This window comes from Haliaeetus albicilla, chromosome 8 (assembly GCF_947461875.1).
Source record: "Haliaeetus albicilla chromosome 8, bHalAlb1.1, whole genome shotgun sequence".
NCBI classification, from domain to species: Eukaryota; Metazoa; Chordata; class Aves; order Accipitriformes; family Accipitridae; genus Haliaeetus; species Haliaeetus albicilla.
The window spans coordinates 28,844,004-28,857,485 of record NC_091490.1 but is presented as its reverse complement, the minus strand read 5'-3'; the positions used below and the strand labels follow the sequence as shown (position 1 = coordinate 28,857,485).

The 13,482-nt window shown below is 37.7% G+C and overlaps 1 protein-coding gene across 3 annotated transcripts; it reads right to left on the bottom strand.

The window, feature by feature from the left end:
- Positions 1–297: 297 nt before the first annotated feature.
- On the bottom strand, positions 298–8,713 carry VCAM1 (vascular cell adhesion molecule 1). 3 transcript variants are annotated; one of them, XM_009928144.2, is made up of 8 exons: positions 8,534–8,707; positions 7,534–7,812; positions 6,506–6,823; positions 5,612–5,884; positions 4,734–5,000; positions 4,029–4,295; positions 2,224–2,490; positions 298–918 (listed from the first exon to the last, which is right to left on the bottom strand). In XM_009928144.2, the coding sequence occupies exons 1-8, from the start codon at positions 8,583–8,585 to the stop codon at positions 758–760; spliced, it is 1,884 nt and encodes a 627-aa protein (XP_009926446.2). In that variant the 5' UTR covers positions 8,586–8,707; the 3' UTR covers positions 298–757. The 3 variants fall into 3 exon arrangements, with proteins under 3 accessions (XP_009926446.2, XP_069645609.1, XP_069645608.1); XM_069789508.1 differs by lacking the exon at positions 2,224–2,490 and having other exon boundaries at positions 8,534–8,713; XM_069789507.1 differs by lacking the exon at positions 8,534–8,707 and having other exon boundaries at positions 7,534–7,879.
- Positions 8,714–13,482: the final 4,769 nt, after the last annotated feature.

The following is a 13,482-nucleotide window of genomic DNA, read 5'->3' as shown; positions in this document are numbered from 1 at the left end:
TTTATTGGCAGCTTATATTCTAAATGAAGTGTCTGATTTGGCTCATCACAAAATAACAGAAATCTGACACTGATTTGAGAATGATTAAACCCTACAAAAATACCTCAGCTGTCCTAAAACTAACTAGACTATAATCCCAGATACTTTCTGAATAATATTTAAAATAAAATGTTTCACTTATGAGCCTCGAGATCTTAAATTAACTTAACCAGGAATGCACAGCCCAGTGATTGTGTAACTTCATTGAAGGTGTAGAGTTTATGGCAATATGAGTGAAAAGAGAATACTTTCCAAACATTACCATGAGCAGACAAATTGTATTAAAAACATTCACTCTGTAGAGTAATACAAAATAAAATATTATCATCTGATCAGCCCAAGTAATGCTGATTTATATCTTTGAATTAACAACATTTCTCTGTACAGTTGCAGTAAGACTGCAATTTTACAAACTGATATTCAGTTGAACATATTTATAACACAAATTATACACTATGTACAAACCTAGTTCTCCAAGGAACTCTTTGTTCAGCATGCTTCAACACAGAAGTGATTTACCAGTTTCTAGGACAGGATGCTAGCATTCCCTTTAAATTAAATACTGACACACTTATCAAAACATGAAAAAAAATCCATGTGCTATCACATGGCAGTGTTCTTAAGTCATTTGTTTGTTACCATATGTTATAGAAGAGTGGAACCAGTCACAACAATAAATAACATTGCTTATTATGAACTTAGACTTATATTCATGCTATCACACTTTCAGCCTGAGTGCTTTTACAAAGCTGTAGGATCCATTTATCTTTGCTTTTCTTGACACGTAGATCAAAATTGCAACTACAGGTACTGCTATTGCTGTTACACAGGAGAATGCAATTATCAGTGGTATCATTTGATCTGTTTTTTCCAATCTTCCTGAAAATGGAGACAAAAGGAGGAAAAAATTGTGTAAAACCTGATTGAAACAGATATATATATATATTACTGTAAAAACAGTGTTATTAATGACCTTCATTTGGAACAGTAGTTCTGTTTTCGTGCACAAAGCACATTTCAAAATTTATTCCTTATGCTTTTTTCTTTCATAACTCCATATTACACACTTGAATTCCTAGCCCCTATCTTGGTCTTGAATTTGCTGTGCAAGTTCAGACCCATCTGATATAATCTACAATGAAGGATACCATGGAGCTTATGAAGAATACAAGAAGAATATAATATATTTTATCCAGGAAACATCTGGGGACATTTCTACCTCCTGGAAACAACGCTTCAGGAGAAGACCCATGTTTAAAAAGTCCAAATATTAGACCGTTTTGAGAAACAGAACTTTCTCTGGATTAGTCTCACCATTCATGCATGTGGACAGAAATGCAGCCAGGATCCACCTTTTTCTGGCCCTATCCTTACAGCTACTGCACCAACTTGGGTAAGAGAGATAATAACATCTACACTGTAAGGAGGTTTGTCCTGGTTTCAGCTGGGATGGAGTTAATTTTCTTTCCAGTAGCTGGTATAGTGTTGTGTTTTGGGTTCAGTATGAGAAGAATGTTGATAACACACTGATGTTTTCAGTTGTTGCTAAGTAGTGTTTAGACTAAGTCAAGGATTTTCCAGCTTCTCGTGCCCAGCCAGCAAGAAGGCTGGAGGGGCACAAGAAGCTGGGAGGGAACACAGCCAAGACAGCTGACCCAAACTGGCCAAAGGAATGTTCCATACCATGTGATGTCATGCCCAGTATATAAACTGGGGGGAGTTGGTCTGGGGGGATCGCTGCTTGGGAAATAACTGAGCATCCGTCAGTGAATGGTGAGGAATTGCGTTGTGCATCACTTGTTTTGTGTATTCCAATTCTTTTATTATTATTGTTATTATTATCATTATTATTTTCTTGCTTTCTGTTCCATTAAACTGTTCTTATCTCTACCCACGAGTTTTACCTTTTTCCTTCTGATTGTCTCCCCCGCCCCACTGGGTAGGGGGGAAGTGAGTGAGCAGCTGTGTGGTGCTTAGTTGCTGGCTGGGGTTAAACCACAACAAGGTTAAATACAGCTTATTCTCATCAGCTGTTCTATTATTTTGTTTGATTTGGGGATTTTTTTTTAGATTAACTGCAGTATTGTTGCACAAGGATCAGCCATGAGCTAGTTGTGCTCACCTTGACACAAAATTCATTAGAAAGTATGAACAAAGTAAGTTCAAGGCAATAGATCTACCTACCTACAACAGATATCTCAATCACTTTGATGTTGTTTCCAGCCTCATTGAAAACATCAAGCAAATATCTGCCTGCATCATTTTTGGTGACATTGTAGAGTATAAAGGTTCCATTCACTGATGACAGAATAATTTCTTTCTCCTGATGGACTTTTTTCAGGACCATCTGTGATGGTGGGTTACTGTACGTGCTACAAGTAATAGTGACATTTTCTCCTTCTTTGACATTTTCTGATGGATATACTAACACAGTAATATTTTGGGGAGGAACTGAAAAGAAAAGAAATGCAAGGTAGGATTTAGTAACAAACAGAAGTAAAAAACTCATGAGGTATCAACAGCTTGTACACACAAAGTACTAATCCAGTTAATGGATTCACTATAATATTCAGGCATGTAGCTTCAGACACTGCTCTGTCACTAGCTATCCTTCACACACTGCTGTCAACAGCAGCTGACAGAAAGAACATTTTATCAATTGATGGAGTATGTTGCATATCTTTTACATTATATGGAGTCTTTTCTTCTTTTCTTATTTTAAATTCACTGTTTATTCATTTGAGTTCATGAAAGGACACAGACCAACAGACCCAGAGGTTGATGTCCTCTTTCAACAGAAGAGAAATAGGGAAGGCAAAGGAAGGAGTCCTAGAATAGTATTTTTTCACTAGGTTCCACAATTTTACATCCTGTTTTCAAAGGTGGAAGCGGAACTATGAAAAATTTTGAAGCAGCAATTGTTTTGTGCATCTGCCGTTTTAGACAGTTTTCATTAGCACTAAGATCCTACCACTTATAACAAGAACCTGTGCAACTCATCTCAGTTTTTTTAAAGACAATTCATCCTTAATGGAACTGAAGTGAGGATGTCATTCTGTCTGTCTAAAACAAATCCTAATATTAACTCTGTACAGTAGCTATTTTAACTAACCTTTGACATAAAATACTATGTGCTGAGACTGCTCTCCCCATTCATTAATGATATGCATTCGTATGTTCCTGCATCCTTTAGCTGAGCCCTGTCTTTGGTATATTTACCACCTACTGCTTCAAGAGTAGTGATCCCATCACCTATTTTCTTTCACGGAGTACTCTGAACAGATGTAACATCTGCAGATGTGCAAGAGATGGTAACACTTTCTCCTTGTATCACTGCATTTGAAGGGAAAACTGAAAGTGTAATTTTTGGTGCAGCTACAAAAATAGTAAAGAATAAGAAAGAGAGATGGATTAGTGGCAGAAGTGATCCCTAAGCAATACACTGTTGACATGCAATAAACAGAAGCAGTGGGGCTAAAGCAGAGAAGTCTGCTTACTACTGAAAATGAAACTTGCTATCATTGCATGTAGGTTGAGGAATCATCATTTGGTATAGCTTTAATGCAGCTTGCAAGAACAGGATAGACTCATAACTTAAAGGAGAGCCAAGGGGCTGTAATACAGTCCCTCCACAGAGATTTGAGCACGTACTTTTTCTTTGAATCTTTTGTATGCAGGTATCTGGATCCTCCACTGAGACCTATTTGGAAGAAAATATGGGCACTGCATAGCTTCTTTGCCTCATGCATACATTTGCCAAATAGAAGGAGTAATAGCAGCTCAGCTGACCTGAGGACTTTGCATATGCTATCTGTACCAAGACAGATTTCACCCTTCATTGTTTGAAGCTTCCTAAATGACCTAATGATATTAGGACCACCTTTTAACTCCATTGACATCAAAGACAGAATTCCCCCATCCTTCACAGATGAGATCTGGACCTACAATACATAAAACAAAAAACTTGTGTTCCATCTTGTTCTACTAACCTTGAACAAGTAATTTGACAGCTTTTTCTTCTCTGCCAAATTGGTTATAAGCTTCACATTCATAAAGCCCCATATCTTGACTTTTTACATTCTGTATAGGTAAGGTGGCATCTTTAAACATTTTCTCTAGCTCCCCAGTGGCCGTCTTTTTCTTCCAAGAGATCACTGGAGCTGGATTACCAGAACTAGTACACTTCATCATAACAGTTTCTCCTTCTTTAACAGCAGTAGCAGGGATAACAGAGATCATTGTATTCTTTGGTCCATCTGAAAGGAAGAATCCTGTAGTTAATCATCACTGGATTTTTTAGAGATGGATCCAACAAGTCCTACTGAATGCCAGGCTGTCAGCCTCCCAAAGTTAATTTATTTTTCATTCTCAGAATAAGTAAAGCACACAGTATGGGAGCTTCCATACAAACTCTTTATAGCCTAAACATACTAACCAAGTACTTCTAAACAAGAACGTTAAGGTAGATCAGTTTCTCATTCATTCAGATCCTGACTTAAGACTGTCATTACATTAAAATTTCATGTCTTTGTTTTGCTCATCTGCACTGCTCCTTTTCTTGGGGAATACCAGAGGACTATGCTGATTTTTTTGTACTCACAGGGTTTTGTTTAGTTTGATGGTTACATTTATCACTGAAGTGGAGAATTAACCAATTATTTTTAAATTATTGGGAAAACATTACACATACTCACATTCCACATTAAGTGTTATTTCACTTTTACTTTTCCCAAACTTGTTTTCTGCTATACATTCGTAGTCTCCTCCATTTAGGAATGTCACAGATGGAAGAAGGAGAATTCTTCCCTCACTGTAAGACCCCATGTCTGCACTGTCAGATTTTCTCCTTAAAATAATCTTGGGAGGAGGGTTACCCTCAGCAGAACATTGTATGGAAACATTTTCTCCTTCTCGAACTGTTATAGAAGGCTCAATAGAGAGTTCTGTAATGTTTGGAGAACCTGCATGACAAAAGAAAAGGCTGTTATACTAATTAAAAAGTATTAAAGATGGAGAGGGTTTTAAGAAAGCAGGAATTGCTAGCCCAAGGATCTGTTCATTTTGGTTTTGGTCCCAGGCTCCATCTGAGACTTTGGCTCTATTGAAACAGTAGTAGTAGTAGCATCATCATCATCATCAGTAGCAGTAATAATAATAGTGTCCCAAACAGTTTTACTATTAAACGACTACTAAATGACTAAAACTAGTAATTCAAAGAAGGAGACATGATGTCACTGTGAAATTGCTATGTATATTAGCATTTCAAGGAAGTAAGTGCCCCCCACACCACCACTTTACCAGATTCTTTTACCACTTTGAGTGTTGCATTGCAGGAAATGTATAGAGTTACGCATGTACAACAGCAGTACAGAGAGAATTTGCTGAAAATTAAGCATAGAAATGAAAAGCACAGCCCATGAAGAACAGCAGTAAATTGAAAGCTAAATCCTGAATACATAACAAGGAAGGCCCCATAATTTCCTAATTTTCAGTGTTTCAGCATCCTCTAACCCAACAGGCAGCTGCCAGTTGAGTACTGGATAATACAAGTTAAATTCAAGCAGACTTGTACCTTGTATGACAATGTCCACAGTTGCTTTCTCTGTTTTATTAGTTACCAGATTAATTACTTCACAGATGTACAGTCCTGTATCAGTGAAACGGGTATGGGGAATAGAAAGGACATTGTTTTCTATCAGGTGCTGAATGCTTTCATCAGCCAAATGTTTTCTCCAAACTGTTTGTGTTGGTGAATTACTCTCAGTCACACAAGTGAGTTTTAGAGGGTCTCCTTCCATTAGCGAGTTGCCTGGAGATGCAGTAATGATAGTATTTTTTGGGCCAACTGGAAGAGAACAAAAGAAAGATAAGGTCAGTAAGTTAATGAAAAATGACATGCACATCTTTAACACTAGCTTCTCTAGAGGTACATTTCAGGCAATATCAAGGAAAAAAAAAGAATAATGTGTATTCCAGTAACACAGTGGAACAATTTTTCCACACATGATGAGACATTTAGCTTGCAGCTTTGAAAGATAAACTAGACAAAATGTGTACAAATTTATTTATTTTTTTTACTCTTACATTTGTCTCCCTATTGTTTAGGACTATAAACTTGGAACTGCTAAGCATACAATGGCAATTTTAAAAATAATTTTTTTATCTGCATGCTGCCATTTTTCTTCTGGTCCTTACTTTTTGACTGAGCACCAGCACCCAAGGTAAGAGAGTGAGAGAAGAGTTACTGAAGGTCTTACTTCTGTCATGAACAACAGTAGGTATTTAATGACACAGTGACTGTTACTGAATACAACAGAATTCAACTGAATACAATAGATTATCTACATAAATAACATAGATAAGTTCAGATTATAAATTATTTATAGCACACACTTTATAAGCCCATTCCATTAAACTTAACATTAAACAGTACTTGGTGTGAAAGCCTTAGAATAAAAATACTTACAGTTTGTATTCAGTTTCTGAGAAGTTACTCTTTCTTTAGGTTCAAAGTCCATATAAGCAATTGGTAACTTGGCCACACAGGTAATCTCTTTCCCAATATCTTCAGGTGTGGGATTAAAAGAATAAGTCACAGTTTTGGTCTCTGTATTTGTGCTGTCATCTTCATAAAAATTTTCCTCATGAAGAATATACCCCTCTTTCTTTATGAGTACTTCCAGGTGATCAGAAGGATACACATCAGGAATTTTACAGATGACAGTGACTGGTTCTCCAGCAACTAAGGATGGCCTGATCTCAATGATAGGATTGCTGGGGAAAGCTAAAAGAATAAAATCCATTTCTTTAGTCTAGCAGAGATGAGCTCTAGGGTCAACGTAGGAGCAAGATCCAGACATCAAACATCTTGAGTTTAGAGGCATTCAGAACATGATGTTACATCAACTTTATTACAAGACATATCTTTATATGAAGACATACAGGTCTTTTATAAGCAGTTCATACACTAACAGGAATTATATTTGTACAATTGTTGAAATATGATCACAAATAATCTAATAAGATCCAGCGAGGCACCTAGGCAGTGATACAGCTGCCTAAATATGGGCATTCAGAGCAAGCCATACATTGGTGCAATCCTGTTTTCTGTGCTGGTAGGTTTAGACATCTGAATCATTCCCCTGCAAACTGCAAAGGCTTTGGGGTTTTGGTTTTGTTTGTTTGTTGGTTGGTTTTTTTGTTTGTTTTGTTTTGTTTTTCCCAGCTCTATGGATGTTTGGGGGAGTCTACGTTTTGGCTTTCAAGTATTACCAAGAATAAGTACTAACTTCAGTGCAGAAAGCTAAGCAGAAAGGGGCTAAGAAAGAGTCCTGAACAGACAGATAAAGGACTCTTACAAGGATATATATGTTGAGCTACAGCAGGCTCATTATCCTAGCATTATCAGTTAACTGCCAACCATGATATCCAAAAACAATTATTGATTTTTTATGAATGTGTACTACTTCAAGAGAATTTTACATGTTTACTTACAGTAAAGTTCAACTTTGATACTCTTCTCTTTTTTCTCTTTCTCACCACAGAAGACAGTACACAGATAATCATGAGAATTCACAATGCTAACTGGATTCATAGTCAAGGTAGAGTATGTCCTATGGTTGTTCACTGTTCCTCCAAGGGGGTTGTCCATCTGGGTTCTCCAGGAAAAACTTGGTGATGCACAGCCAGTAGTATTGCAAGTGAGTATGAGTGTTTCTCCAATCTGTGCAACAATTCTGTTAGCAGGTATAATCTCCATTTCAAATGCTTTAACTACAATAGGGAGAACATACGTAAACTCAGCAGCATTCTCAAGTTTTATTTTGCCATTTCTTCTCATGTTCTACTGTGACATGAGGTTATCACTTTGCAAGTTTACTTTACAGCTGTGTGGAGGTTAAACTAATAAAGCTCATACAGTGGTTTACATCTCCAAAATACCCCATAAACATTGCTACTTTTGTCAAGGATAATACAGACTCAGATGACTCTAACAGACGGTTCTCATGTATAAAATGGCATAAACCCAATGCTGTCAGTGAAAATAAATGCAGAGGCACAATATAACTTTTTTTTGTCAGGTGGATCTGGTTCTAAAACTTTGTAACATTTGAGGGAAGGGGCAGTAAGAGAGCAAGGACAACTGCAGAATCACTTTCAACAGGACATTTAGTACCAGACTTGACTGATACTGTCAGGGATGACAGTGAAAATCAAACATGCAGTGATATACTGCAGTTGTCTCCTAGACTGTCTTTTAGCGAACCCAGTAAGAAAATGACTGTGTCACTGCAGAGCGTAGAAAAGCTCAAAGTAAACGTCAAAAAAACTTTCTGACATTTTGACAAAACTACTTAATTGACAGTTATATTCACTGAAATCTAAAAGCAACCAGAACAAAGAGAAATAAAGATCAAACAGTAAATTGTAGGTCAGTTTACACTTAGCAAAATTAAAAACAAATAAAGCAAATGCCCCCATCCCCCCAACTTACCAGTCATAAACACATACAAAATTAGCAGCACGGCTTGGCTTGTTCTTCCCATCTGTTCTAAGCTTTGTAATTGCTGTTACTGGGTAAAGAAAGTAAATTCAGAAGCCGTGCTTTCTATTTTCTGTGAAGAAGCACAGTGAGATCCTGCTGCTCTGCAACAGTTTTCCAGAAGAGAGCCCGCGCGCCGTTTATAAGGGCTCTCCTCCCGGCGGAGCGGGAAATCCCGGGACGGGGAAACCCAGGGCGGGCGGAGACCCGCGCCGGGCCGCGGCCCGGGCTCGGCGCCCTCTGCTGCCTCTCTCCGCACGGAACTCAAAGCCCGGGGAAGCCGTAACCGCTGACACCTGGGGTGCTGTGCCTGCTGGGCTTAAAACCAGCAAGCCAAGGTCTGGTCCTACAGGTAATTGAAGGGCGCTGTATCTCCGAGGGAAAGGTTATTCAAGCTTGCTTTCAGTGCAAATGTATTTGTAGGGCTGAGTCTTGAGCATACTTCTAACAATCCTCGGTTCTGTAAATAACTTTCCCTTGGAAAACTGCGCTACCGGTTTAAGACGCGTTGTTACTCACGTTCCTAAGTATTTTGGGCCCCTAAAAGTGAAGAAACGAGTCGGATAACAGAAGTCTGGAGATCCGACTTGATCAGCTTGAATCAGGCTCATCTTGTTCAGATGAATTGAACGAACTAGTTTTCCCAATCCCTCTTTAAAAATGTCCCGAAAATGTCTCTCTTTCAAGAGGCTACTGCTATGCATTATGTTACTGACATGCCTCTCAGATCTCTTATGTCCTGTTTATATATAATTGAAGTATAGCAGTTGATAATACAACTCTGGGATTATTTTCAGTATTCGGTTTCCAGTGGGTGTACGAATCCAGTTTGGAATGTCTGAGGACAACTATTACTGGCTAATATAGCGGCAATGTTATAAAAAAAGTAAAATAACATTTTCAGTGATTAATTTTCAATTGGGAAATGCTACGAATGCAAATAATGGATAAAGGTTTCCACATCTCAGTTGTTTACTTATTCAACTACTTGAGTAGTTCATATTGGTCGATTATGAATCACTAAATAAAAGCAGCAAGAAATGAAAAACAAAACATATATGCTTTTAAAATGTCTCTGGCAAATCATTTGGTATGTAATACTTTGGTCGTTTGATGTCTGTGAAATATTGTCATCATACAGTATATTTTATAAGCAGCACAGATTCAAATGTCTAGTAAATGAGTAATAACTTGGAAAAATAAAGGCTGTAGTAACAATGCTGTAATGTTAAAGAAATTTAATTGCTGAAAAGCTGGCACTACATCAACATAATACTTTCTGAGTGGAGCAGATTTTACAGTTAATAACCTAATGCTAACTCCAAAACACCATGTTCAGGCAAGAGCCTACAGCAAGTGTGTCTTCTTCAGGAACTATTTTCTTCTGCTTTTTCCCTGACTGCAGCTGCCCCTACATTTGCATCCTCATCAAAGGACAGCTGGACAGCACAAGCTGCTACTGAAACACACTAGGTAAAATAAGAAGTATCAACCACTTTTTTCATACACCTATAATAAACTCCTAAATATAAAAGGGATGTAATGATTGTGGGAAGATAAAATTGTGATCTCAGGCAGAAAGTATGTCTTCAAAATAATAATAATTAATAATAACAACAATATTCAGAAATACAAAAAACCTAAACAAGACAACCCAAGCATTACCCAGAAGACAATAACACAGGGAAATCTGAAGCACCTAGCAACACTGAACCAAAAGTCACTAATGCTGAAGTTCACTAAAACTGCCACACTGGATTCTCCCATAATATATTATTACCATCATCATTGTTTTTATTAGAGGAGGAGTAGGACGAGGAGGAGGAGGAAAAAAAAATTTCTTGTAAGTCTCAGGAAATGCAAGCAGAGTACTGTTCTGGAAGTACTATTATCAAACCCAGAAATCCAAAATCTATCCAGAGCAGGCAACAACATCTACAGAATGTGATTTTACTGCACAGAAAAGAGTTTTGTTAAAGGAAAGTGTACTCTCTCAGTTAAGGTGCAAATAAATACTGTTTAATCATAGGCAGAGAGAAGCAAGAAATGAAACTCTTCTGCTTTGACTGCTTAAATAATCATAGGCTAAACTGAAGGAGAAAAGGCAAAATTTTCCCTGTTTCTGGGAAATCAGTTTCTAGATATAAAAATAGGAGGCCATATCCGCATGCTGGAAAAATTGTAATCAAGTCCTTTATCAGATAACATGAAATAGGAAATAACTTTGATCCAGCTCTCAGTAAATTAAACTGGACAGCTGCCACTAACTTTACCGGAGTTGGATCCTTACCAGAGGGACTACTGTACTGAACGACCAGACAAATTTAACTCAGACAGTATAGGTAAGAGCAGGGTTAGCCGACAAACGTTATTAAAGGAAGTACAGATCTGCCAAGAAATTAAAAATTTATTAAAACTTGCTCTTTATCCAACTTCAAATGTAAGTCTTCTATGTATTTAAAAAGAACATGTACTTTACTGTTGCTCCTACTAGCCTCAGCATCAACCCACAAATAGAAAAATGGGTATCAAGTTTGCTTATTTTCAGAACTGGATGTTCTGTCCAAAAACAAACAGACATCAGCTGACAAGTTTTAGCAGTTGGCCTCAAGAGTTCAGATAATCTAGCTTTTTTTTCAAATGGGACAGAGGAGGTTGCTGGGGATAAAAATAGAGGATGCATCTAGATTCACAGTGAGATCAAGTATTACAGGATAAACTGGAAGAAATCCTGACACATGCAGAGCCTAACGAAGACTGGAATCTAACAAGTATTACGAAAATATTACTAAAGACAAAAGAGATTAAAAGAATTAGGCACTGGCATGTAAATATATGTTTTCCAATACATCTAGTAATCAAAAGAGACTTTTCTCAGGCTTTGATGGACAAAGATAAAACAATTGTGTGTCTCAGAAGGGAGTTTGGAAATACTGAACCCATCATTTTTGGCCTGGTGTCAGAAATTACAAATGTCCTTCAGGAAACTGAAACTTACTTCAGACTTTTCTGGAACGTAAGAAAAGAAAACCATTTCAGAACTGTGCTAAGCATTTGCTTTAACTCATACTTCTACAACCCTGCCAAATACCTATATGATGAACTTCAATGAATTTCCTCTAGACAAAAGACATAATACATTCAGATATCAAGAACTTGTTATTTGAACAAAATGCACGTTATCGTACATGTTAGTTATCCAAGATTTCTAACCCTCTTCCTGCATTTTTAATGTACTGCATTGTCTCATGGAGGCTATTAGGGGAAAGCTGAAAGGCTAAACTTCATGCAGAATTTGGTCTCTTAAAACCTTCACTACTGGTTTTGTGATTTATGGCCAAGGACCTATGGGGAAGAGGGTTAATCCTTCTCTTTTGGCAGAGGAGATTATAAAAAAGGAGGTAGAAGGAAACTCATCTAATTCTACATTCTATTTCTTGTGTCGCAATAAAATGCTTCATGGCACTTCATCCCAACGTCTGCATCTAGAGCCACCATTTGGGGTTTCTGCTATAAAATACCCAGTGCTGAAATAATAACTTCTATACAGGGCCCCAACACAGAAACATATGCAGCATGTTTATTAGCAAGCATCTTTCTGTCCCATTAGCTTGAGAGGGCAGAATCCTGTGGAAGGCATGGCATTCAGGTGAGAATATGCAGCTAAGCCTGACTCAGCAATTCTTTAGCCTCAGATCATAGAGGTATTACAGCAAGTTCACACTTAGGTCCCCCATTCAGACTGCAGCGCTCACCCATCTAATGAAAAATCTCCTTGGGATGCACACTGGATGTCTGAGTATAAGAAAGCCTCTTACAGGGTCCCTGATGTTTTATGAAAGCAGCTGGGATGAAGACTGTCTCTTCCTACACAGAGAGTGTCTGATACCTCCATGGTATGATCACGCAAGGGGAATATGCTGTAACTCAAATGAGAACTATTCTCAGAGGGAAAAATATATCTGCATCAGCAAAGATGGAATGCCCTTCAGGCACCAAATCCAAGGTAACACCTTTAATATGGTCATATCTTGATCAAATAACTGAAAAAAACATGAACCTGGAGGACATGTATGAATGCTGATGACTATATGGCTTATACAGCAGATAATGATCTGCCAGCCTCAAAATTTTCAGTTCTCAGCAACCTCAATAGCCTGCTATACGAGTTATACAGTGTCTTTCCTTCCTCAGTGCCTACTGGCTTTTTGGTTCCCTGACCCTTTGCTTTCCCTAACTCCTTCCACCTTCTTTGTCATCATCTGACAATAATACAACCTCTGTATAGCCCCCAAGAGGGGGAGGAGAGCATCACTGACTCCCTATAATTTTCATCTCTAGATGGGAAGGATGAGATCTACATGCAGATCTATTTAAAGGGTTGTGTCTGTTTCAGGAATTGTAACTTTGTTCCTAGCTACAAAAAGAACACCAACGCATTACCGTGTAACCCACATCAGACCTTACAATTGTACTCCACATCTAACTTGTCATCTATTGAAAAAAGGATAAAAAGAAACAACTTAAGAAAGTTCTGTCATCTGCTTCTTTCCCTTTTCTGGAATTTCTGAAATACTGTATATAATTTCTGAAATACTGAAATAATGCATCTACTTCCTTCATTACCTTTCTCAGGCACCAGCTCCCCAGCTATGACACTTCCTGTTTTGTTAGTCTGAAGGGATCCAAAATCTACAAAAGATGCAATACAGAGATATGATAACTCACATAGACTACAAAATAACTAATTTCTTATTTTCTTCTATTCAGAGGCATTGCCTATTTCACTTTACAGAAGGAACAAGAAGTTCATCTAAAAATTAAATAGAAGGCACTAGAGAAAAAAGTCCCTACTTTTTATCTTAGTCTCTTGTTGCTGGCAAAAAACAAGCTGTGGAAAT

What these genes read in the sequence shown, in the direction of transcription:
- VCAM1 (XM_069789507.1), bottom strand. Translation starts at nt 7,879, where the DNA reads ATGAGAAGAAATGGCAAAATAAAACTTGAGAATGCTGCTGAGTTTACG. An exon ending in TCAGAAACTGAATACAAACT is followed by an intron (nt 5,885 to 6,505) that starts GTAAGTATTTTT and finishes GTTCTCTTCCAG; the next exon opens with TTGGCCCAAAAAATACTATC. An exon ending in TGTGGACATTGTCATACAAG is followed by an intron (nt 5,001 to 5,611) that starts GTACAAGTCTGC and finishes TTTGTCATGCAG; the next exon opens with GTTCTCCAAACATTACAGAA.